This window comes from Cygnus atratus, chromosome 1 (genome assembly GCF_013377495.2).
Source record: "Cygnus atratus isolate AKBS03 ecotype Queensland, Australia chromosome 1, CAtr_DNAZoo_HiC_assembly, whole genome shotgun sequence".
NCBI lineage: Eukaryota > Metazoa > Chordata > Aves > Anseriformes > Anatidae > Cygnus > Cygnus atratus.
Genome location: NC_066362.1, coordinates 6,666,230 through 6,690,239, shown reverse-complemented (window position 1 = coordinate 6,690,239; position 24,010 = coordinate 6,666,230). Strand labels below are relative to the sequence as shown.

At 44.7% G+C, this 24,010-nt stretch overlaps 1 protein-coding gene across 3 annotated transcripts in view; it reads right to left on the bottom strand.

Annotated features, from left to right (window-relative positions):
* CAMK1D (calcium/calmodulin dependent protein kinase ID) overlaps positions 1–21,330 on the bottom strand; it is a 218,059-nt gene extending 196,729 nt beyond the window's left edge. For 2 of the 3 annotated variants that reach the window (XM_035549523.2, XM_035549520.2), the window contains exon 1: positions 21,060–21,330. In XM_035549523.2, coding sequence (XP_035405416.1) covers positions 21,060–21,151 — 92 coding nt within the window. In that variant the 5' untranslated portion in view covers positions 21,152–21,330. Of the gene's footprint in view, positions 1–7,170; positions 7,233–21,059 lie in introns of all 3 variants that reach the window. The other variant, XM_035549522.2, reaches the window with a different exon arrangement.
* Between the last annotated feature and the right edge of the window lie 2,680 nt (positions 21,331–24,010).

The window sequence follows — 24,010 nt, the reverse complement described above, 5'->3', positions numbered from 1 at the left end:
ATTTTAAGCAGATTGGCCAAGTTGACATGAAACCACAAGATCCAAATCACCTTTCAGTGCAAATACAAACCAAGATAAAAATCAGGCATGTGCATTAAAAGCCTATAAGCCGTATGCACAAAAAATAAATAAATAAAATAAAAAAATCTCACAACTGCAAAGAGTAATGATGCCAGTTATTTTCAAGCAAAGGTAGAGTTAATGTTTAATGACTATAGATGCTGCTTTTATAAAGACAAAGATCACAGAGGATTCCTAATGGGTTACAAACCCAGAATGAAATTCTCACACCAGAGGTTTTTCAGGAAAACAACCCGAGTGCTTTGAGTGGGGATATGTGTGGTTTTACTTTTTCTTTGCAAGAGGTTATTTGAAAATGACCAACATCAAAGGAATGCCTGCTTTGTGCCAGATCCAGGGAGAGAAAACACTGCTACCGCCAGCCTCAGAGGACCAAAAAAGATTGTCTTAAGTTTCCAGAGATAATTGGACATCTGGAAAATGAAACAAAAAAGTGAAGAGCATGAAGTGAGATCCAACCAAAAAAAAATTTGACTTTCGCCAGTATTGTTTAATGGAAGATTTTACATGCTGAATTTTTAATTATTACTCCTTGGGTCCTTTTTTCTACCTGACTGTACATCACTGACTGCCACGCTAGGGCAGTCTTCCAGGTATGTTGTAGTTTCATAACACCAAGAAAATTGTGCAAGCAAAGTAAAAGTCCTGGATCTGGCCAAGAAAGGAGAAGACGCTGTACCCATCACATCCTCAGGACGGCTGGGTGTAGCTCACAGAAAGGACCCAATCCTGCAAAGCCACATTGGCATAAATTTACTTGGCCAGCAATAGTACCAGCAGCATGCTGCAAGTTCAGAAACATGACAGTCAACCAGTTTTCTCAAAGGTGAATACAGACAAATCACATAACCTATATTTCAAAGCTGGCTGTTGACTGTGGTGACTCGGATTGAGGTACCTTTGGCCTAATTTCAGATGAGTTCATTACCTGCAGCAGAGCACCAAGACTATTAAATATTTGCTCTTACCTGTAAGACCATGAGGAGGCAAAGAAGAAAGCTTAGGGCAGCGTTTGTATTACCAACAGTGTTCACCCAGCTCATTCCTCCTGACAGCAGCACATCAGCTCCCCCACCCTGATGTGATGAAGGTCATGCAGGGCTCTACTGCATCCATCTCAGGACCCAAATGTCAGGGTTGCTACTGAACAACCCATAAGTGTGTCCTACTCCTATGCCATTCAATGCCATTTAAGACCCTCTCTGCTACTCCATCCAATTTTCAGCTCTCACAAGGTGCCCGTCTCCAGCACATCCAGTCTTTGTGTGGCTGTTTCAGACACCCTAGGACATCCCAAATGACACTGAATGCCTAAATTTAGTTAACTACCTCCAGTCCTTATTGGTGCAGTGAATCCCCCCAGCCTCTTTGATGTTTTTAAAAATTCCTGGGTAACAGCAGATTAGTGTGAAAAAGAGCAGTGCTTTCTAAATTTCTGCAGATCCTGTGATGCACAGGGCAAACAAATAATGTATTCTTTCCCATATTTCTTTAGTATTTTGAAGGACAAACAAGTTTTAGACATTTCACCTGAAGCACAGGCTCATCTGAGAACAAACCCAAAGTAAATGCAAGAAAATGTTTTTGTTCAAGGCCCAGTTCATTGCCTTGGGTTATTCTTTCTGCTATAGTCCTCTTCCCAGAAAAGCTAAAGCTATCCAAAGATAAGAAACAATGCATTTTCTCTGCCTGTGATGAAGGAAAGTTGTTTTTCTGAGCTCTCAGAGTATATTTGTAAAAGGTTGCTTGATTAAATAGGAACCTGTTAATATACTGAGTTTTCTTTTTAAAGGGCATTTCATAAAGGCTGGTGTTCCCTTATTGCAGTTTCTATGCCACCAAGAAAAGTATTCATGGTGTATCAACAGCGTGCTATGCTAAATACATTTTTCCCTCTCTCACCCTGCCAAGATATTTCTGCAGGGCAGTTTTACAAAATGACTTAAAAGAGCTCTGATTCACGTTGGTTGCAGCTCAGTGCCAGGCAGATAAAGGCCACCGAGGACCAGACGTCCCTTCTGCAACCCCACCAGCTCTGGCTGCTTCTGCAACACCATCCTCATGGCTCAGGCTGCCCCAATCAGGCAAAGCTGCTGCAGGGCGAGGTCTGGTTCACTGTTCCCATCCTACTCAGCTTTTTCAGCTGTTGTGATGAGCTCTCAGTGGGATTACAAACCTGGTCCCTTATATTATTAAGAAATGTACAGAACAACCACTCATGAGGCTCTCGGTCACTTTTCAGTCATCACCTACCAGAAAAGCAATTAAGCGCTTAATATTTTGGCTACTGCTGAAGTTCCTTTGACTTCACGTCTCTAATAGGATTCAGCAGGTGCTTGGGGGTAAGTGTACCTGGCAGTATTCATAAGCAAATTAATCATGCACTAAACAAGGCGAAGTCTTAATAAACGTTTTAGTGAACTGTAACCTTACATCACGAAGGAAAATTCACTTCAAGAACATCTCTACGCTGACGTGAAAGGGCACTACACTTTGCCTGTGGAGCAGTAGAAGTATTTCATAAGAATAAAAAGCAATACTAATAAAATCTGAATGGAAAGATGCAAATATTGGGACCTTAATCCAGGAAGGCATCAGTGGTTTGCTAACGCAGTCCTTGTTTGACACATGGTTTGAGAACACCCACATGGCTCCTTGAGCAAGGCTATTCTACCCATGGCCCAGCTAAGCATCCTTTCCCCCCAGGCACCTTGCTTATAGCAGCCATAGGTTCAAGGGTAAGACCTACAGCTATTCACCTCCCCTGCAACCTTATGAGAAATTCGACAGGACATCCATCAACTGGCACTGGTCTTCAAAATGGAAAAAGACACAGCGGTTTACCTTCCAAGTATATAGCTTTGCATAATAAAACTATTTAGACTTGGAGATTTTTCTGATGAATGCCAAATGCCCTACAGCAGCAAACTTCACTAGCAGTTCTAAATCACACAGCTTAAATGAAAGCCTGCTTTCCAGTTTATGCACTAATTTTACCTTTTTCCAGAATCAGAGAAAAAACAGAATATATTCTGCCTACAAAAAAGGTTTGTGTTTTGTTTTGTGTGTTTGTTTTTTAAAAAAAAAACAGTAGTGCTACAGTGACTGGAAATACGATTATATTCCTGCTGCATCTCACAGGTACCACTGTTTTCCCCACAAAGACATGGAAATGAAGATATTACTCCAATTGCGTTAATTGTTCTCTGAAGGTGCTTCAGAAAGCTTGTAACTTCAGGGTCACCATGGATACTCACCACATTGACTTCAGCAATTGAAGTGATTTTTCAAGAGGGACAAAAACGGTTAGACGTTGAAAAACATAATTAACTGATAACTAACAGATCAGTAATGATACCAACTTATTTTCAAGACAAGACCACGTTGTCTTATCACTGAAGAGCTCTTCAGGGCAATACAAATCTGCATCCACTGCTTTGCAAATCCCACTCTGTTGACAGCATGATGAGAAAACCACTCTCATTTTCTTTTTCTCCCACTTATAACGTGGCTTTCACAGGAGGGGAAAATTGCCTCACAGCTCTACAGCTGCTTCCAATCATCTCCCTGATGTCCATCTGCCAGCAAACCTCTGCTGCAAAACCCATCAGCAGGAGGGATTTGGGAGCTAAGAGACATTTCTGGAATGTCTTTGTGCCCTGCTAGAATTCCAACACACTGAAAAATTACAACAGTCTCAGAAAATGAAATGTGTTTCAGTTGGTTTCTCTCTGTTGTCCCATTTCTAGTGTTTTTGAAACTGATGGGGGTGTCCACCTCCTTTTGGAGTCAGTGGTGTTGTTAGGAAAGGGAGCAGGTTCTTGCAGAAGCATGTCCCACAAAAAAAAATCATCTACAAAACACCAGCATTACAGCCAAGTTCCCAACACACTCAAATATAACGTAAGACAATGGTGGAGATCGCTGCCACATTGCCATAACAAAAACAACACCTTGCACAGCACACATTGAACATTTTGCATAGCAAGCTTTAATCGGTTACATCTCAAAGTGAGTTCCAAAGTAGGTTGGTGACTGTTTGACAGACAGGAAAACCAGGCCAGAGAGATGCTGCAACTTTTCCAAGGTCATAAAAAAGCCCAGTGGCACAGTCAGAAATGAAATCCAAGTCTTCTAAATCATTATCTAGTGTCCTTCCACTCGATGCCACCAATGCCTCTACCACTAATCCACATCACCTCCACAGCTCATGACTTTACAAAGCCAAACTCCTGAGTTCCAGGAGTTTCCAACGAAACACTAAGCACACCTAACTCCCTGTCTTTGATGATGTTTGAAGGGCTCTCATTTCCCTGCATGACCCCACTTCCCCTCCGTCACTGCCACACGTGAGTGGTGCAGAGAGGAGGAAGGGCTTCTCAAGGGCCTCAAAATTGGTTTAACGCTGTCTCAGTGACATCAAAAGCCAGCTCTCATTATTTTTATTGGGAGCAGAGTTAGACCACTACAGATAAATCCCAGCCCGGATACTTTTTGACGCTTGCCTGCACTTGTCATGACCAGAGACAGAACGCGCCAAGAAATGAAATTTCTATTGCATTTCAGAGTTCAGACACGGACATGGCAGCTGTAATAAAATCTACCATAAGTGCTGATGCCACCTAATAAAAAGGACTGATCTGAGGATGGAGAGCTAAACACAGCATGACAGTTGGCTACACAAGAAGGACTTTGGTCTGGAATCTCAGGAGACAGCATGCATTTTCCTAGTTGCATCCTCAGCAGACATCTCATCCAGTGCCTGTCCAGTATTGCTTTTGCCTCCAAAAGCTTCATATCAGAACACACTCAGCTATGTTAAAAGCTGACAAGTCCATCAACCTTGCAGATATGGTAAGTGATGTTTAAAGATGACTTATCTTGACTGTTTATTAGACAGAGTTTTGTGTCAAGGCTTCAGGCAGATCTAAAAGTTTATTCCACACCACTCTATGATGAAAAGCAGCCAAATATAAACTCAAAGGCTGCTTTTCTCTCTGTCTGGGAGCTCAGATACATTTGCAGATATGCCAACAATTAATTAAGAGAGACCAACATGGTCACAGGGCCCAATTCTTGCCTGAAACACCTTTTGGAACAGACTGGTTGCTCAGGAAGGTGGTGGAACCGCCATCCCTGGGGGTTCAAGGAAAGGTTGGATGTGGTGCTTAGGGACATGGTTTAGTGGGTAACATTGGTGGTAGAGGGATGGTTGAGACCAGATGATCTTGGAGGTCTTTTCCAACCTTAATGGTTGTATGATTCTTTAAGGTCTTCCAATGTCCAAACTCTGCTTTCATTTATTTCAGGGAAAAAAAATAGAAAAACTGACATAATGCTGTGCTGAAACTCTATAATTTGTCCTTACAGACCGTGATACACACAAGTATTTAGCAAGAGCCATAGTAGAAACAGATGCCAGCAGATGGTATTATCCTGAACAAAATCAATTAAGGACATTTACAATATGTCAAAAGTGCAGCTACAAAAACAAAGAGTAGACCTGTACATCTGTTTGTTGATGAAGCCATGAGTATCTGTCGGTTAGCCAACAAGCCACAAAAGACCGAGGAGCTGCAGCAACGCTAATAGTACATAAGGAAATACCATGCATATTCAGATACTTCAATAGTCATCAGAAAATACAAGATGTTGAGCAGAAACTGAGTAACCAGATACTGGAAGTCCATATGTCATGCATAAATGTAGCAAAAATACAAGCATACGAGTTTTCGGTATCACAGATTTTGTAAGAACTGAGATTTGCTCAGAAATTGTAGCAACAGCAGTCATATGGTAATGATAACTTAAAAAATATTCTTCTCCTCCATAACACAATCCTCTGGTATATTTCAAAGGCTGCTGGGAACACTGTCACCTTGCCTGAAATAAAAAGTGCTTACAGTTCCCTAAAAGTTGTTTACAACATCGAACCCAGTGACAATCAAAGTTAGAGGCATAATGAGGTATGCAGCCAGGTATATCAATGGCATTTTGTAAACTATGCAAAAGACAAATGGACTTAGGGAATCCCAGAGTTATTTGTATGGGGAACAGAAATCTTCTATCCTTGAGTTTCCCATGGAGAGGATGAGAGGTGCATACATTTTACATGAGGAAAAAATAATGTTTTCTGTGCCAGCTTCATTACACCACGCTGCACTAGTGCATTTGAAGGATGGAGACTTGTTTACGGAAGAAAAATGTAAGACCAAAAAATACGTACAGACTGGAGACTCGGATGAGCTGAAAGAAGCCAGTTGCTGTTGCACACCCATTTAGCAGCAAAACAAAGAGTCACAGGGTGGCTGAGGTGGGCAGGGACCTCTGGGTCCGTCTGGTCCCACCACTGCTCCAGCAGGGCCACCCCAAGCAGGGTGCCCAGGACCATGCCCAGGTGGGTCCACAATCTCGACGCAGGAGACCCCACAGCCTCTCTGGGCAGCCTGTGCCACTGCTCTGTCACCCCCACAGTGCAGAAATGTTTCCAGGTGTTCAGAGGGATCCTCCTGCGTTCCAGTTTGTGCCCACTGCCTCTTGTCCTGGCACTGGGCAGAACAAGTTCAGATTTCACAGGGCTTCTCCCTCCTTCCTAATCTTTTCAATTCTTCCTAATTCTTTTCAATTCCTGCTGACAGTCCTACAAACCACAATTCTTCATTTTTTAATGCTCTCTCAGCCTGGCTTCCCCAGCACTGCCCTGTTACAGCACCTAAACACAGCCAGCACTCGCCAGCTGCCACCTCATCCTCAAGGATGGCATTTATTGTCATGATCCCTGTAACCTCTTCTTATTTGTGGTTTTCTGCAGATACCCATCTCTGTGAACAGGGATGGGGCTGTCCCAGTCCCTGTCTGCTGCAATGTGATGAAAAGTCTGGTATTAAAATAGATGACTGTATCACCTCAATGTACACTGCTTGTTATTTAGTTCCTAGGGAACTCGTACAAAGTTTCTCCTACATTTGCTGCCAAACACTTAAAATATTCGGAAAGATTTACATTAAGTGTTAAAAAGGGCTGAGGACCAGGCTTCCTTAAGGACCCTGGAAAAATACAGCCTTAGCACTAAGTGAAAAGCATACTTACACTGTATATTGCGGCAATGCATCATTCATTTCTACCATGGCCCAGACGACAGCATCATTAGGCTGGAGATGGATAAGTGAAAAATGATCTGGTGAATGTCACTGTGGGCCATGCAGGACTTCATCCAAGCAGTCCTGAAAGCAGATGACTGGGTAGGGAGCGTTAAGATCAAAAACTTAAGGCTTTGAGAATGACATTCCTGGAAAAAAGTGTTGCATATTTATATTTAATCTGCTTTGTAAATTGATTTTGTCATGTTACCTTGTCAAACCATTGAACAAACTGCATAATTGCTTAAGCAGCATTGACGGAGATGTGACAGATTATTCAAGCATTGTGATTCTTTGTTCTCATATATCTCATTAAGAAATGATGATTGGTTCCATTTACAGCTCTTAAGTTGAATTCAGCAACTGCTGACACACAAATTCGACCTGGCATCCACCAATTTTTTATTGTTCTCACTCAGATATTGTTCCTGGTGAAGTGGCTCTTGCAAACCATTTCAGTGCAGTGGCTGATGATTTTTAACAATGCCAGACAAAGAAAAAAAAGAACAACACATGTCACTTCTTTGCTGATTTATAGCTTCTATGGAATGGAAAGAAGTAAAACTTCTTATACTTTGTATTTGTCCCCTTGCCCCCGCTCCCTTTTTGGAAGGCTATTTTTAACCTCTATCACTTCGGTAAACACATTCACGGCACATCCCTGCAAACAACTGGGCTGGCAGAAGATGCAAACCACCCCGCTGGACAGGCACAGCCCCTTCCTATTCCGGCCTGGAATTGCAACCTGTTTCTCCACAGTCTTGTAATTTTATATTGCCATTTGAAACCCGAACGTAAGGAGCATAAAATGCTGCTGTTCCAGCTTGCTGCTGAATAATATAGGCCCTTCTGGACTCCCAGAGGAAAACCTCCAAGCTGTGCACATCAAAGGTAGGATTTTACAGTCACTTTGCACCACTACAAATGATTTAACAGGAAATCAGAAGGAAAACAGACCTGGTGTGCTTTTGTGTGCTACCCTCTGACTTCAGGAAGATCTATTCGGAGCACTAAGCCAACACACACAGAAACCTCTAGGAAGACATTTTACAGGCACCTTTCAAAAGCAAAACTGTGTTTTTAAATAATATATTTACTATCAGTCTCCCTCCCTTCCATTTTTCACCTTTAGCTGAAGTACCAGAATACCCAAGACACTGTTACGTCCCTAGTGGTATTGCTTAAACAATAGCAGAAAAGGGAACTGGTTACAGAAATTAATGCATCTGCCTCTCTAATGACATTATAACAGTGGGTTTCTAATCGACACGAGCTTGCAAGCCCTGACCATGCTGCAAGAGAGGCCAACAGGCAGCTGCCTTCAGCTGGCGGGCAGTGGCGCAAGCAGGAGTTAATGCGGTCGGTGAAGATGCATCAACCACCCCACCCACAGAAGTGGCCCACCTCCCAGGAGACAGACCTGCTAGCACCAAGCACCGTGTTTGTTCATTCACCTTCCACACGCTTGAGGTCAAGTTTGCACCCAGCAAGCTCAAACAGACTCCATCTGCTGCGTGCCGCTTTCACTTCCCCACGTGAAGGGTGTGCTACCCAAACAAATCTAGCCCTCGGCCGACCCACGGGAAGAAGCTGTGCTGGCTTCCAGCTGTGCTTCCTGGCTCTGCACACCTGCAGGATGCGGCCGTGGCACCAGGGAAGGACCTTGCACACTTCTGTCCCGGCTGTGTTCGGTCCCATTAGATAAATGAACAAGGGAGCACCGCACAGTTCCTGTTTAAATGTGGGGCAAAGCGAGCATTTTAATTCCAACATTTAAGAGAGACCTATCAGAGGAGTTCCAGAAACGAAGTCAGAGGGCCACAGGGGACCTTGGGCATCAAAAAGCCAAGACCTCCCACCCCTGAGAGCTTGTCACCGTCTCTGGTCACAAACTGAGCAAGGTCAAACACTGCGTATTTGAGCAGCTGTGGCAGCACTACCAAGTCCTGATGAAGAGAACAGCATGGGAAGAAGCTGTTTTCCCCCTTTCATCCCTGAAAGCAACCCTCTAGTGAACAACAACAGAAACACAGAGCCATTGGTGGAACTTAAGTCTCATCTCAGTAGATGGAAGAACAAAATAAGGCATCACAAAAACATCTGTCAAGAAGTCATGCCATAAGCAAAGGCACTTAGAAACCAGCTAAAGTCTGTTTGCAGCCAAGGACAAAAATCACCTCATCTCTGCAAACATTCTCATACTGAATTGTGGGTGAGACACTACCAGGAATAATGAAGCTTAGGTGATACAAGCAGTCATGAATCTCCTGCATTCAGCTAAATGTAACCCCAGCAAGAAGTGAAATTCAGACTACAGAATATATTAACTGTGCTCCATGGTGCTCTTAAACAGTTTTCACAAAATGGCACAGGTCGTTCTCTGTGAATTTATTAATGAAGCCAAACAACATGCTGTGCAGTAAGAAATTAGCACTATATATCAGTATATAGCACTATATATCACTATATATCACCATATAAATAATGTTTTAATGTATATATATACCACTACATATAGCTATATATATATGAAGGACTCCTACACCTTCTTCATAGCTATGTGGCAATGCTATGTAAAGATGTTACAGCTTCACAGCAGAGCAAACACAGGCACTGAGGCTGCTGGTAATTCCAGTGGCCCTTAACTGAAAATGACAGAGTTGCCTGGTGCCAGATATGAGCAATCCTGCCCAAAGAACCTGTGTCTACGAATTTTTGCAGTTGGTTGTCTCATGAACAAGCATAGGGGGGTTAGCTGTCTGTGGAAGTCAATTAGGCTAAACCCCACCTCATTTTAGACATCTCTTTCTTGGCTTTGATCCATAGCTGAACTCTCATTGTTATTCTTTGCCCCAGACCTCTCCCTTTTGATGTTCCCCCCGGTGTAGCTCCACTCACCTGCAGAATGAACAAGTGCTCAGCTTTCATATTCTTTATATTCTCCTTCAGTAGTGCCAGAAGGGCACCAGGTTGCTCTCTAGGTAAAAACCATCTCAGCTGTCACTCAGGAATCCTAGAATCAATTGATTTTCTTTCCATTAAAAATACAAGATTCATCACAATAGAAACCATATTCAATGGACTTGCCCATAAAGCTCTGGGAGATTTTTTTCAGGGTCTTTCTCTTAAGAGCGTAGGATTTATGTCTGTAACATAAATTACACTTACACAGCTTCTGCCAGGAAAATTAGACAGTTTAAAATTACTTCAGAAACACCTGAACATACCCAAGAGCAGAAGCCTCCCTTCAGCCTGCAGTACCTCTATGTCCTGTGTGTGCATGCTTTTGAAAACCCTGCTTGTTTTTTTTTTTTAAATCTCATTTCTTGGTGAATCCTATCCCTTCTAAATATACACCATCCAGCTTCCCAAAAAAACCATAATCTATATAAATCAAGCCTTGGACACAATACATTTCCCTTGTTCTAATTTATCCCTCTTATGCCCCAGTACCTGGGTAATATGGCCAACAGGAGCCACACCATTTTTCTGCCCCATATGTGTTTTTACATCTGTGTTTTTGCATCTTCCCATGGTGCATTGAGCAACTCAGCTAAGGTGTCACATGTTATTTACTTCCCTGTTCTCTCCCTACAGAAGGACGTGCATATGCAGCAGCCCTCTAGTAGATGGGTTTGTGCATTTGTTTTGTTGGGTGTTAAAGCTTGGGAGGATTTTGTGTTGGGAAGGAGGGCTTGTTTGCTTTGCAATATTCAGGTTGCTATGTAATTACGCTAGAGAAGGTATATCAAAAACTGTGGCTTGGACTCAGAGGGGGTGGTGTTTTTGTGGCAATCATCAGCCCAAGGAGAAACTCAATGGTGTCAGATTTTCCCCTCAAAAATACTCTGTCTCTTGAACAAATTAACTACACCCCTACAGCAGGAAATCCCATTAAGGCAGAGGTGTGAGGCTCACGATGATCCCAGAGCTTTAGATAGTCTTTTAGATATCTCATGCCCCACCTTCAAAATGTCCTCAAGTAAAAGATGAAGCCTTTGAGTTTGTTCAAGTACTCTGTAAAAAAATAAGGAGGGAGCACAAAACAAGTTTAATATGTTCCCAGTATCTTCTGCCATTGACAGCACACACCAAGCACTCTGCGGTGCTTGAAATTTCCAAAACACTGCAGGCTTCGTAGATAGGTATATTGTAGTAATTTGCTTAAGCTGAGAGGCAGCAGAAGATGAGAGTGAACAGTGGAAGGAAATCTCCAAGCCAGCTCCAAGTAATAGTGAAGGATCATTCAGGGATGCTCCGACAGGCTCTCTCAACCATGGATGAATTTGATTACGAGCTCTGCCTTACCTGAGGAGATTCCAACGTGGCTGCGTGTTCTCCAAGGACTCTTCCCTCCCCACCCAGCCTCCCTCTAGGTCGTTTTGGGGGATTACTATTTTGTTTAGCTTTTTCAGCAGCTTTTCATCAAAAAGTTTCCCTCTTTTGAGCCCTTGCCCAGAATGGAGGGAATGGTAGGAACATAGATAGTGAGTCTGGTTTTGGTGCTTGACTCTGCATTGCGTTATGCTGCATAGAAGTGGCAAAAAAATGCTGGAAAAAGGTCAATGATGCAAAGAAACCCTTGGGAAATGCCACCACCAGAGACCACCACGGACATTGAAGCAATCCCACATTGCCCCAATCCCCCATTGCCTTGCCTTCTCCAACGCTTTATAGCTCTGGGAAACCTCAGTCCCTCTGAGCATCTGTGACACAACACGGCAATAACACACCCTTGCTGTTACCAACAGCATAGGCACAGCACTCTGCATCTTCAAAGCCTTCTACAAACCTTAACTAGTAAAAACTAATTATTTGTGATGCCCCTGGGTGACTCACAAAGAAATAAATACATTCTGAAGAAGCTGCTGCTGACAGAAGCTGAAAGAAGCAAGACGGCCCGTTGCATAAAGCTGGAGTTAAGATACAGGCGCAGCTCTGCCTTTTACAACTGACACGCTGCCTCATCTTCAACAAAGACGTGTTAGCTTTTTTGTCTTATTTATTTAGATTTCAAGTTCTTCTGGGTAGGAGCTGTCTTTCATTCTGCTGCTTGTAGTATTCCTAGCACAAGGGAGCCTGGTCTCCATTGAGGCCAACAAAAGTCATAGAAATAAATTTTAAAAAAACATACCAAAATTATTTTACACCCTTCATATTTCACTTGCGAGTGTCCAAACCTAAAAAACACACTGGCTTTTCACATTTCACAAATCTTTCAAACCAAGCGTGAGTGGCTACGTGAGTTCATGTTGCACTACCCACAAAAACCCAGGCATTTCTGCAACCCTGACGTAGCTGATGGAAGATGGGCAACAACATTCCTCAAATGCCCATGCCTCAGGTCTGCGGGGAGGTTTTAAACATGCTGCTCAGCTAAAATACGTCAACGTCACAGAACCACTCTGCAGCCCTGGATGATACTGGATCATCATCTTAAGGATGGTCATGCCTAAGAAACAGAATCATAGAATCATCTAGGTTGGAAGAGACGTCCAAGATCACCTAGTCCAACCTCTGACCTAACACTAACAAGTTCTCCACTAAACCATATCACTAAGCTTTACATCTAAACGTCTTTTAAAGACCTCCAGGGATGGTGACTCAACCACTTCCCTGGGCAGCCTATTCCAATGCCTAACAACCCTTTCAGAAAAGAAGTTCTTCCTAATATCCAACCCTTGTTTTGAAGCTCCTGGGACGATCTGCAAACCTTCACACCCCACTGCTGATGATCGGGGGTTGTAATTCTTCTTACATGTGAAGTCTGAACTGACACATTGACCCTCACCAACAGAAACACAGAGGTTAAAGGCTCTCAGACATCAGACTTTCCACAGCTGACCTTGCTCCATTCCCACCAGCTACAGATGAAGCTTCTAGGTCTTGTACTCTGAAACGTGAGCATCTGATCTAAGCCCCAAATTTCTGTCACTTAGGCTTGAAAGACCCACCTTCAAATAGTCAGCCTAAATCAGGGAGAGCATTAGGAGCAGAATGCATGGCTAGCAGAAGGTGTGCACATGCAAAGGGTCTGGGGGAGACATGCCTTGCCCTGCTGCTGCCAGTGGTAAATGCTCGCCTTTATTTGCATTGTTAAAAGAACCTCCCTTTGGTCCTTCCTGGAAACCAGAACAAGACTGAAACTGTTTAATTTAGCTCAGTTTTGTAAGGTATGAACATCCAAACAAAAATCAAAATAAATCCTCAATACAGCTGAGCCAGCATGTTTTCTCTCACTCGCCTCTTCCCCTTTCGACCCTTGAAAAAGGTATTTTAGGAACTATCTTTGTGGTTATGTAGTCCTCTTGTCCAAAGCATTTGGTGTTTTTAAATCTAGCATATGAAATTGCCCAGGAAAAGAGCAAGCAAAATCAGTGATCTATTGTTACGGAGGATCTCCAGCCCTGTGCTCAGCTGTTCTGCACACAGAGCACAGAGCAAATCCAAGAGAGATTCCCATTAGCTTTCTCTTAGCACAGCCAGTGTTAAATTAATTAATTAATTAATTAGGAAAAAAATCAGCATTTTAATTCAGCCAAAAAAATCTGCTAAAAAGTATTATTTTAATTTAACCTCATACAATCTGTTTGGTGAGTAATTCTGGCACAAGACTCAATACACAGCTTTCAACATAAAAACAGCAGTGAAGGGCCTTGAAAAGTTTATTAACAATCTGTTATTTGTGGTTTTCTTTTTAAAAGTGATTGACACAACATTCAGAGGAAAATTACAGGAACCGCCAAGTCAGAGAACACAAAAGCATATCAGTGCTAAGATTTGACAGAAAGGTTTAAGGAACAGTATGATTTCTATAAAAGAGAAATATTCTGATTGCTGAGCTATTTGTCATTCCAGAACAGCCCAATCACACACACACAAGTTTGCAAATTATTGTTATTGTTGTTAATTATTATTTACAGAAAACCACTGCAATACAAGGTGGCTTGAATTCCAACGAAAAATGACAGATCGATGCCCCAAGGAACTTTTTCTCCCTCCTTTCACTCATTACCTGTTTACTAACAGCACCTTTTCAGTTCTAACTTGTTTTCATGCTATCTAAAATGGCTAGAAAATTAGGTCCTATTAAGTAATCATGAACATAAACTGTGACTCACCAGTTAAGTGAATACCATTACTGGCAATAAATTCAGAATCCTATTATAAATGTTTGTCATTGTCAGGCAAGCCAAAACAATACAACTTTATTCAATATAAATTGCACCTTTGGATGCGTGAAAGGATTAAATAACTCCAACCAATATTCTGCACATAGTACACAGAATCATGTGCAAGGGGCAGCAGAAATAATTGAGGTCAGTCACAGAGGAGGAGAGAAAAAGAAGGAAAAAGGAAGGAAAAAGTGGATAAGGAGATATTTCAGCTCCTGTGTGAAAGCAGATGGAGGGTGAAGGAAGCAGACAGGCTTCTCCAGATGGCAGGAGCTGTGGAGAAGAAGGCTCTCACACCCACCGTGTTGTGACTGTGATGGGAAGAATAGACTTTTGGTTCAAGGATTACTAGGGGACTCCGAAGAGCTGGGTTCAGCTCTACACACTCCACCAGGCCTCCAATTCCTCTCAAGCACTCCATCCCAGCCCAAATAGCAATGCAGCAAACTGGGTGCCCTCAAAATGACGTATTTTCCTGAAAGCCTCTGGCTGTTGAGAATTTTGGAATCTTATTTTTAGTTAGAGAAAGAAAATTGACCTTTATGTTACCCCGTTGCTCCAAATAAGGAGTGTCTAAAACGCACCCGCGAAGCACACTTGGAGAGCTGTGAAAATCACCAGGGGCTGCAGACTTTTTCCCAGTCCTCTCGCTCAGCCTTTAAATCAGTTGGCCATCTTGCTTTCCTTTTTTTTCCCATTTCAATTCCAGCTGAACGCTCAAACCTGCTATTTTCTGTAACGCTTCAAGGGAGACCAACAATCTACATCATAAGATACTACAATTCACACTGCAAATACTGGGACAAGCAATTTTTAAGCCTGCAGGAACACTGGATAGTAAAACTACATCACATGATAGCAGTGAGGATTCCTTAGTTTAAAACAAATATGTCACCCTAAAGGAGTCATCTCAGTATTTTTCTGGTTTCTCTACATTCTTTACAAACCAAAATATCTTAGTTGTTTCACAGCATTCAGTTAAACATTCGTATCTATATCTGGATCTCAGCTTTTTCTCCTCCTCCCAGAGATGCTGGAGAGGTGCTGGGGGTACCACACACCTCTAATTATCCCTAACCCCCATGGTTTTGATGGTAAGCTTCCCAGAGTCACAGATTTTAAGGTCAAAAAGACCATGAAATGTCCTCCCCTGTACCCACAGGCAAGAGGCTCTTGTCTGGTGATTCCTGCATAAAGCCTGAGAGCTTTCAGATGGCAAAAGGACTTCTACCATCAACTCCTGGAGCGGACAAGAACCACTTGCCTTCATAATTTGTCCCAGTGGTTGATCAGCCTTCCTACTGGAAACACAAGCCTTAACCTCAGCCCTTTGGAACCCTGTATTTTCTCTTTTTAAGGTATTTTTCACTGTGAAATGTTTCCTTAATTTAATTAAAAAACAGACAAATACTGAACAGAGAAGTGGATGAAACAGTCTGACAGAGTCACTGCTGCCTCACCAGGGTGCCATAAGAGAGAGGCAGAAATTACTCGTAATGTGAGCACAAACATGGAAAGCAGACACTCTTCAGTCTTCACAGATGGAAAAAGCCCAAATATCAAGATTTTCAAGAATATCAGTAAAGATATTTCCTTAAGTCTTGAGAATCTCCAAAATCAGAAGGGAAAAACAACTGGGTAACTCACACGATGCCTGAAGTTAATGAGCTAACCAGTATGGTTTGTTGGATTGAATATGACAAGTGGTTGATTACAATAACTGGTGGTTTGGGCACCTAACTGATGAGAAGGGAAGGTCTTTGAACAGAGGCAACCAGATGTTGAACCTAATGGAACCTCCCAGCACCTCCTCTCTTCACAGCATCTCAAACCTCTACCGGGACCCATCCTTACCACAAGCACATTCTTGCACTCTTCTTCTGGCACTCCCCAGTGGCAGACAAGGCTGAATGCTTGGCCTGTTAATGACAGTTAGTGACAACGTCACCTCCATCAGCCTTGTCTCCCGTGAGGGTCTGAGCAGCCAAGAGCAGAAGGGAACATGGGACAGAGTTGCTCAGGACAAGCCTGGGTGTCAGCGTGAGACTTGGGGGGACATGACGAAGGACATGAGAGGATAAAAATACAAAAGACGGAGCACAAGAGTTTGTGACAATGCCTATGCATGTGTGTGAGAAGGAAAACAAAGGAAAACAGATGTGAGAGCAAGGCTGCAGGTGACTGCATCTCACATTGAGAACTAGCACCCTACAGGTGCATAAAAGAGTCGTGCAGAGCACCAGGAGCCCAGCGGGTGATGTAAGACTATGGAATAGATCCAGGACATTGAGGAACCAAAAATTATTACAGAACCTCTAAGAAAAACAGAACCACCTATAGTTTCCTCTGTACTATATTTTAGAAAAGAACTGGAGACATCGTTGCAGTGCACTTGTCTTCCCACCTGGCTACTACTATATTGTGGCTACAGCCTTGCAACTCCCTACGTTATCATTACTAAGCTGTAAGGAATCTACTGTGGCAGTTTTACAGACAACACAAATATTTCCACAGCTACTAAGCCTGAGCCTTCCTAAATAAGATAACTTCATCATAACTCGAATGTCAATAAGGCCTAATGACAGATATCTTAGAAATGCCAGCCTGATCCGATTAGATGGACCGAATGATCAGAGGCTTTCCTCTGTTCAGCTGGCGGATAGCATTGCATAACATTACTTCTCAAAACATAAAAATCTTAGTTTTAAAATGCTTTAGATATAATATCAGTTAAACGTGGAGAGAAAATGGTATTTCAGTGACCACTCATCAGATTTTCCTGCTATTGTGAAACTTCACATCCCCCAGGGGCAGAAATCCCCCTCTCCAGGCAGGCTTGTGAATTGAGCAGAGCTAGAATAGGCAAATTTGTGGAAATTTAAGAAGATAAGCAGCTAATCAGATCCTCTTCTTTCCTCAAGCTTACCTGTTTCAACTTGGAAGAGACTCAAATTTGCAACCGCTGAGCACCTGGCCCGCCGCTATGATTTTATTTTATCCTTGATTTGCTTTGTGTATTCCTTCCTAGCTACTTTTTCAGGATCTGTAACCTCAGTTTCAATTCTCAGGAGTGACTGGGTCCAGTTTCCTGCACCGAAGCTGCTAATGCAGAGCACGAATCACTGCTGTGCTGCCGTAGTTATACGTGGATGAATCAGGACCACAGCTCCCATGGCCACAAAACTCAAACGCAAAACAGAAAGCCCGAGTTCGGAGGCTAAGAGGAATTGTGTGTAAGGACCACGGAACTGAACCACATTTTATTAGCGTATTGCCCATGTTTCTTTTGTTATATTTTCGTGAGTAATATGACCAAAATAGTTTGTTGACACCCTGATACCCAAGAGATTGCAATCACAAACCTAAGATCGCACATGCTTAGGGACTGTGCAAATACAGAACAAAAAGAGTCTCACATCTTTGGTTTCTCAACTTTCCCACCCCACCCCCCTTCATTTTTCTGCCTCCTTCCCCTTTTTCCTTCCACCTCTGCTTGCATGGCCCTTCCCCGATGTCTGCCTTAAATCCTTTCCTCCATCCCTCTTCCCACTTCCACAGTCACCAGGGAAGCTGAGATGTAAAAGCAAAATTCTCTTTGTGATGGAAAATAAAGCAAAAATTGTGCCTGTGGGAGGCTGCAGCCATTCCTGGGGTTCAGTACCACCTGAACCAGATGCATCGCTGAGAAATCCTTTAGGAAACCCTACTGCCACCAGCACCGAGCAGAGCAAACAGCAGGGACCTCAGCCACCGAAGGAAGCATTTCTTCGGGTGTAAAAAGCCACTTTCCTACTTCTGGAGGTGATGTCCAATTCAGGATGCTTATTTCATTATCAATATGGCTGGACATGACTTACAGGGACATGTAAATAATTAATTCCTGCTGTAATGCTGCTCTGGAAGAGAGCTGGGTACTCATCAGAGGTTCCTTGAAGCACAAATGGTATCATGATTAACTGAGTTACGATCTTTTTAATAATTCCAGCAATTTCATCTCTCCACATGCTAGAGATCTGGTAAAACCCTTTTATTCAAATGAAAGATCCCTTTCAGAGAGCAAATCATTAATAGAGTACACACACAGATTAAGCATTCACAAATCCATGCACTTGACGTAACATGTTTTTAAAGTTTCTCTTTGACTTTTTTTTCCCTGATTTAGGAGTTTGGGGCTTATTTTACTGTAGCTGATCACAGTGAGTTAAGACAGCTGCAGAGACTAGAGGAGAAAGGGCTGCTTTTCTGCTAAAGGTGCTGAGAGGGAAGGTGGCAGGGCAATGCAAAACACAGCCACAACCCTAATCCAGCACACCTCAGCCAAGACTCCAGGTTTTTCACTCCAAGCCCCAGCCATGCTAGAGAAAAATCTATTAACTGATGAGATCGACTGATGCATGTCCAACACAGTTCAGCATTACACTGCAGGAGGGATCAAAGCAGATTTTATCCCTGCTCCTAAATAAAGCTAGAAGAGAGCTTTTTGGTCCAGATGCTCTAAAGGTATTCAGACTTTTGCTTAATTCCTCTTTTTTTTTTTTTCCTATCAGTAGCTCTGAATGTGTCCTAGGGTTCGAGCTCCCCTGTATCTGCTTCTGGGGTCAGTGAACAGACCTTTGTTGGCCTCAGTGGGAGCTGAAGAAATCCTTTAATGATTTACACAGTAACGGCCTCGATTTCTGACAAGTTTCACAGCAGATCCAAAACTCACATCCACGTCTCCTTATCTGCCTGGTCTGCCCTCGGTGACCCAGGAACACACAGCCAGAAGGCGACTGAGGTGTAGGCTGGTAAATGCACCTACACCCAGATGTCCCTGTGGATGGGAAAAGGGACAGATCTGCTTCCTTTAGACAGGTACAGGGTTGTGATGCAGTTATTTTAATTTTCTGAAAGTTTCTATGCTGACTGTTAGGTCAAGTTTTAAAGCCTTACAGCTTGCCCTCTCATCACGAAGGCCTTGCTACGATGATGTTTAAGAGTGCGAGGCACTAAATGGTCATGGTGAGTGGATTTCATTTGCAGCAGCCATCCCAACGTGCGCAGCGATGAACTCTGCCCAACTCTACCTACCTTGGGACCTACACCTGATCCTGTCAACTCCAGTGGGATACCCACCAAGTCCACAGCATTAATTCTCTCTGGACCTCTCTAATGGTGCAAGTTAACCCTCACAGATGCTTCATACACCACAAGTGGGAAGATAACATGGGGCTGTGTGATGGGAACCACAGCAAGGTGTCCTGCTGCTCCCACGAATCTCCTGGCATTAGGACTTGCCTCCCCTACACCCTTTAGCTCAGGAAGGTGCTGAAGGTGACAGGCAGGGACATGTCTCTCACCCTGCATCTTCAGAGCCCTGGGCAGACACAAATGTCACCAGCTGGGCGGTGTTTCCACACCGTGCTCATCCACACACGGGTGCGTGACCCCCCCCCTCCACATCAAGCACCCAGCCCGCTTCTCACTCGCACTTGGTGTGTAGGAAATCAGCAGAAGCAGAAATACTCTGTTTGTAGAGAGCCCTCCCTTGGAAGCAGAAAGAAACTGAAATATTACGGCCGAAACTTGTTCAGCCGTGTTTTGGAAGTGGCACGCGGAGCACAAAACGCGCTGCTTGGGCTCGGCGATGCTTTACTTAGAGATGTGCTAGAAGTTGAATTTACACCAGGGGGGACATGGCGACAAAGCACCCGTCCCATACAACCCAGCGTTCACGTCCTCGCCCACCCACATGGCAGCCCGCACCCTGCCCTTCCCCAGCAACCGCGGCTCTCTGCCTCTACAACATCCGACGAGCGAAAATTTCTCTCAACAGAAATAAAACTCCCCGCTCAGCCAAAAAAGCATCAGCCTGCACCCTGCTCCCTTCCACCATCTGCGCATGTTTATTCTGAGCCTTCTGAAAAAAAAAAAAAAAGAAAAAAAAAACTCTAACGTTTTACTAATCTTTATGCCCCGCCACTATAAATAACAGAAATAAAGCCCAACAACAGTTAAGCATCGTAGCTAAAGCACATCCAATCCACTCCGATTATTTCTGCTCGTCTGTCCACGAATGGATGCAGCCATCAGCTTTAGGGGACAGCATGCAAGTCAGACCGCATTTATTTACAGTGGCACCGTCAAGAAAAAGCCTTTCCCCATCTACCTATCCTATTAACATTTTAAACCGGGGGGGTGTCTTTTTTTTCTTTATTTTTTTCTTTATTTTTTTCTTTATTTTTTCTTTTTTTCCTTTCTTTTTTCTTTTTCCTTTTTCTTTTTATCTTTTTCCCTTTTCTTTTTTTTCTTATTTTTCTTTTTTCTTTCATTTTTATTTTTCCTTTTTCTTTTTTCTTCTTCTTTTCCCTTTTTCATTTCTCTTATTCTTTTCTTTTTCTTTTTTTTTCCTTTCTTTTCTCTTTTTGTTGTTCTTTTTTTATTATTATTATTTAATTTTTTTGGGGGGGTAGCCCAGCCGCCTGCCCCGCAGCCATCCTCATCCCTCACCTCCTACCAACCCCCCGGTGCCGTTTGTCCCGGGATTCCCAAACCTCCCCGGCTCGGTGCCGGGCGGGATGCTCGGAGCGACCCCCGCGGCAGCCCCCGCGCAAATCCCCCCCGCGCAAATCCCGCGCAGCGCAGGGACGGCGCCTCCCGCCCCGCTCCGCTCCCCGCCACCTACGTCCCCAGCGTCTCCTTGAACTCGAAGATCTTCTTGATGTCCTCCGCCTGCTTCTTCCAGGAGCCGCCGCCGTCCCCGTTCTCCCGGGCCATGGCCGCTCCGCGCAGCCCCGCGCAGCCCCGCGGATGCCGGGCGGCACCGAGCCGCCTGCGGCTTTTGCTTTCTCTTCTGAGAAAGCAGCGGCTGCTGCTGCTGCCTCTGCCGGCTCTTCCTCCTCCTCCTCCTCCTCCTTCTTCTCCTCCTCCTTCTCCCCTTCCTCCTCCTCCTCCTCCTCCTCACACTTCCTGCCCGCCGCCGCTTTTATTTCCTCCGCGCTCCGGCGGGCTCCACGAGTGCCACTTTTCCTGGGCTATTTCCTCCCAACTTTCTCTGCCCCCCCCCCCCTTTCCCCTCGTCCTCCCCCCCACCCCTCGCCCCTCCCCGTGCCACCCCCGGGGCTGCCCCGTGTCCCCCCCACCTCCTTCAGCACCCTCAGGGACACTTTGGTCCCCCCACTCCGGGAGGAAAAGTCCCCTTTTTTTTTTTTTTTTCTTTTTTTTTCTTTTTTGGAGGGAGGTCACTGATTTTTTCCCCCCTCCCTACCCCCCCCGCTGTCCCCAAGCAGGGCGTGCGGGGGCCCCGTTGGATGCTCCGAGCCTCCCGGGCGCGGTGCGGCTGTGCGCGGTTGTTATGGCAATGGGAGGAGGAGGAGGAGGAGGAGGAGGAGGAAGAAGAGGGGGAGAAAGAAGAGGAGGAGGAGGAGGAGGAGGCAGCCCCGCCGCTGCTCTGCTGCCTGGCGCTGCCCCTCCTGACTGAATGACTGGAGATAATTCGCATTGCACCAAAACCGCGCACGTCAAACGGGAGGGGAGGGAAAGCAAAGAGATAAAAAAAAAAAAAAAGGGAAAGCAGAGAAAAAAAATAAAAATTAAAAGCCACACCGCAGGCGGCCGGGCGGGGTGGTCCGGAGCTGCGCGGGGGATGCGCGGGGGTTGCGCGGGGGTTGCGCGGGGATTGCGCGGGGGATGCGCGGGTTTTGCGCGGGGTTTGCGGTGCCCACCGTGAGCGCAGCCGCCCCGTGGGGGCCAAAAGTGACCCCCAGCCCCTTGCCCACCCCGCACCGGGGGAGAGGGGCAGGATGCGCCCCCGGTGACACGGCAGAAATACGCGCTAAACCCGCGGGTAGGTTTCTGGCTAATGTCTTGCAAATAGGCAAAGCGCAAAAAAAAAAAAAAAAAAAAAAAAAAAAGTGGATTTCTCCTCCAAGTTGGGAAGTAAAGAGGCAGGTGCGGACCCACGGGTGTTTTGGGGGGCGGCTCAAACCCTTGGTCACCAAATGAGGCGGCTGAAAATGAGGCGTGACACGATTAAATATTGCATCGACTCGTAAACAGATGTGAATGTGCGCCTAACTGCTTAAAATGTGCCGTGCCCTTTCACAGAGTCCTTAAAATCCCACTTTGGAAAGGGATTTTCCAGACCGCTCATCATTTATGAGCACGGGAGGTTTCCCCTGGGGCTCCCACTTCCACGCGGGTTTGGAGCCTGGGGGAGCTCAGCCGGGTGGGGAGGTGTAAATTTGGGGAAAACACCGAGACAGGCCGGGGTGTTTGGGCAATGCTACCCTCTGCTGGGCACAGTCACACGGCTGAGCGTGTGCCAGCTCCTGTATTAATGAGTGCCCTCTCTAGTGCAATGCTTTGGTGGCCATCCCGCCCCATGGGTGACCCAAATCGCTTGGGATTCCCTGCGATGGGTGCTTGTGTGTCGTCCCAGTGTGTACTTGGAGCAGCTGAAACTTTCCTTCTGCTCCTGACATACCCATATCCTCCTGCTCCCCATGGGGATTCCCTTCGTCTCTTCACCCTTCGTTCTCCGTGTCTGTGTCCCCAGGGATCCCCAAGCTGGTGGCCCCTGCCTGAGAAGTGATGGAGGTGGGACAGACCCAAAAAGATGCAGCCGACACCGAATAATTTTCCCTTCAACCCATACCAATGTGGTATTTCCTCCCTTTTTCAGAAGATAATAAATCACTTGGGGCCAGAAATGCCATGTTGAGATTTTTGGGGTTGCTGAATGGGGCTGCCAAAAGTAACCTGCTGTCCTTGGGAGAAAATTGAGACAATTTGAGGCCAAAAGGGGCAAAAGCGATCATCTGCCCTGACCTCCAGACTGACAGAGGCCGAAGGGTTTCATCAGTCCAGGAGGCTGGTGCCATAATTTATCCTGGAGCCATGGCATAGCCAAACCACTCACTGCCATTATTTCTGAAGTCGTGTTTGTCCGTACAGCATCACGCTATAATCTCACCGCCCAAGCAGCATCGCCCGCTTTGCCATTCCAACTTTCAACAGACAAAAATTTTACCTAAAATTACCCAAATCCTTGCCCATGCTGCAATTTCTAAGCATAATGCCAGCCTGTAAATCTAAGTTTTCTTTTCCCAGTTTAGCCCGCACTTTTAACATCCCATGAATGTGCTTTTTTGTGTGTGTGTGCATGATAACTTGTATTTGAAATAACCGGTAAAGTATAAAATCTCAGGAGCCATTGCACTTTTAATGAGAAGTGGAGGAGACACTCCTATTAGGCAGGGCCCCCTGGCACAATAGATGGTAACGGCCCCTTTAGAGTCATTACTGTCTGTCATGTCGGGCTGTAATTTTGCTTGATTGACAGTCTTCTGCAGAGCCATTGTGGAGCACTGAGTTATTTGAAGAACAGGTATTTTTTTTAAAAAAAAAAGAAGAAAAAAAAGTCTTTTAAGAAAACTTCTCTCTGTAGCAGGGCGTGCGGCAGTGAAGCGGCTCCGGATGGCTGTATCCAGTATTTGATTACTTACAACCGGATTACAAAACATTAATAGAGTGGCAACATGAAGCACACAAATGCAAAAATCATGATTGCCGAGGAGACATCAGTCCTGTCCCCTTTTGTGGCTGCTTGGTGGCAACCTCTCATTGCCTGGGCAT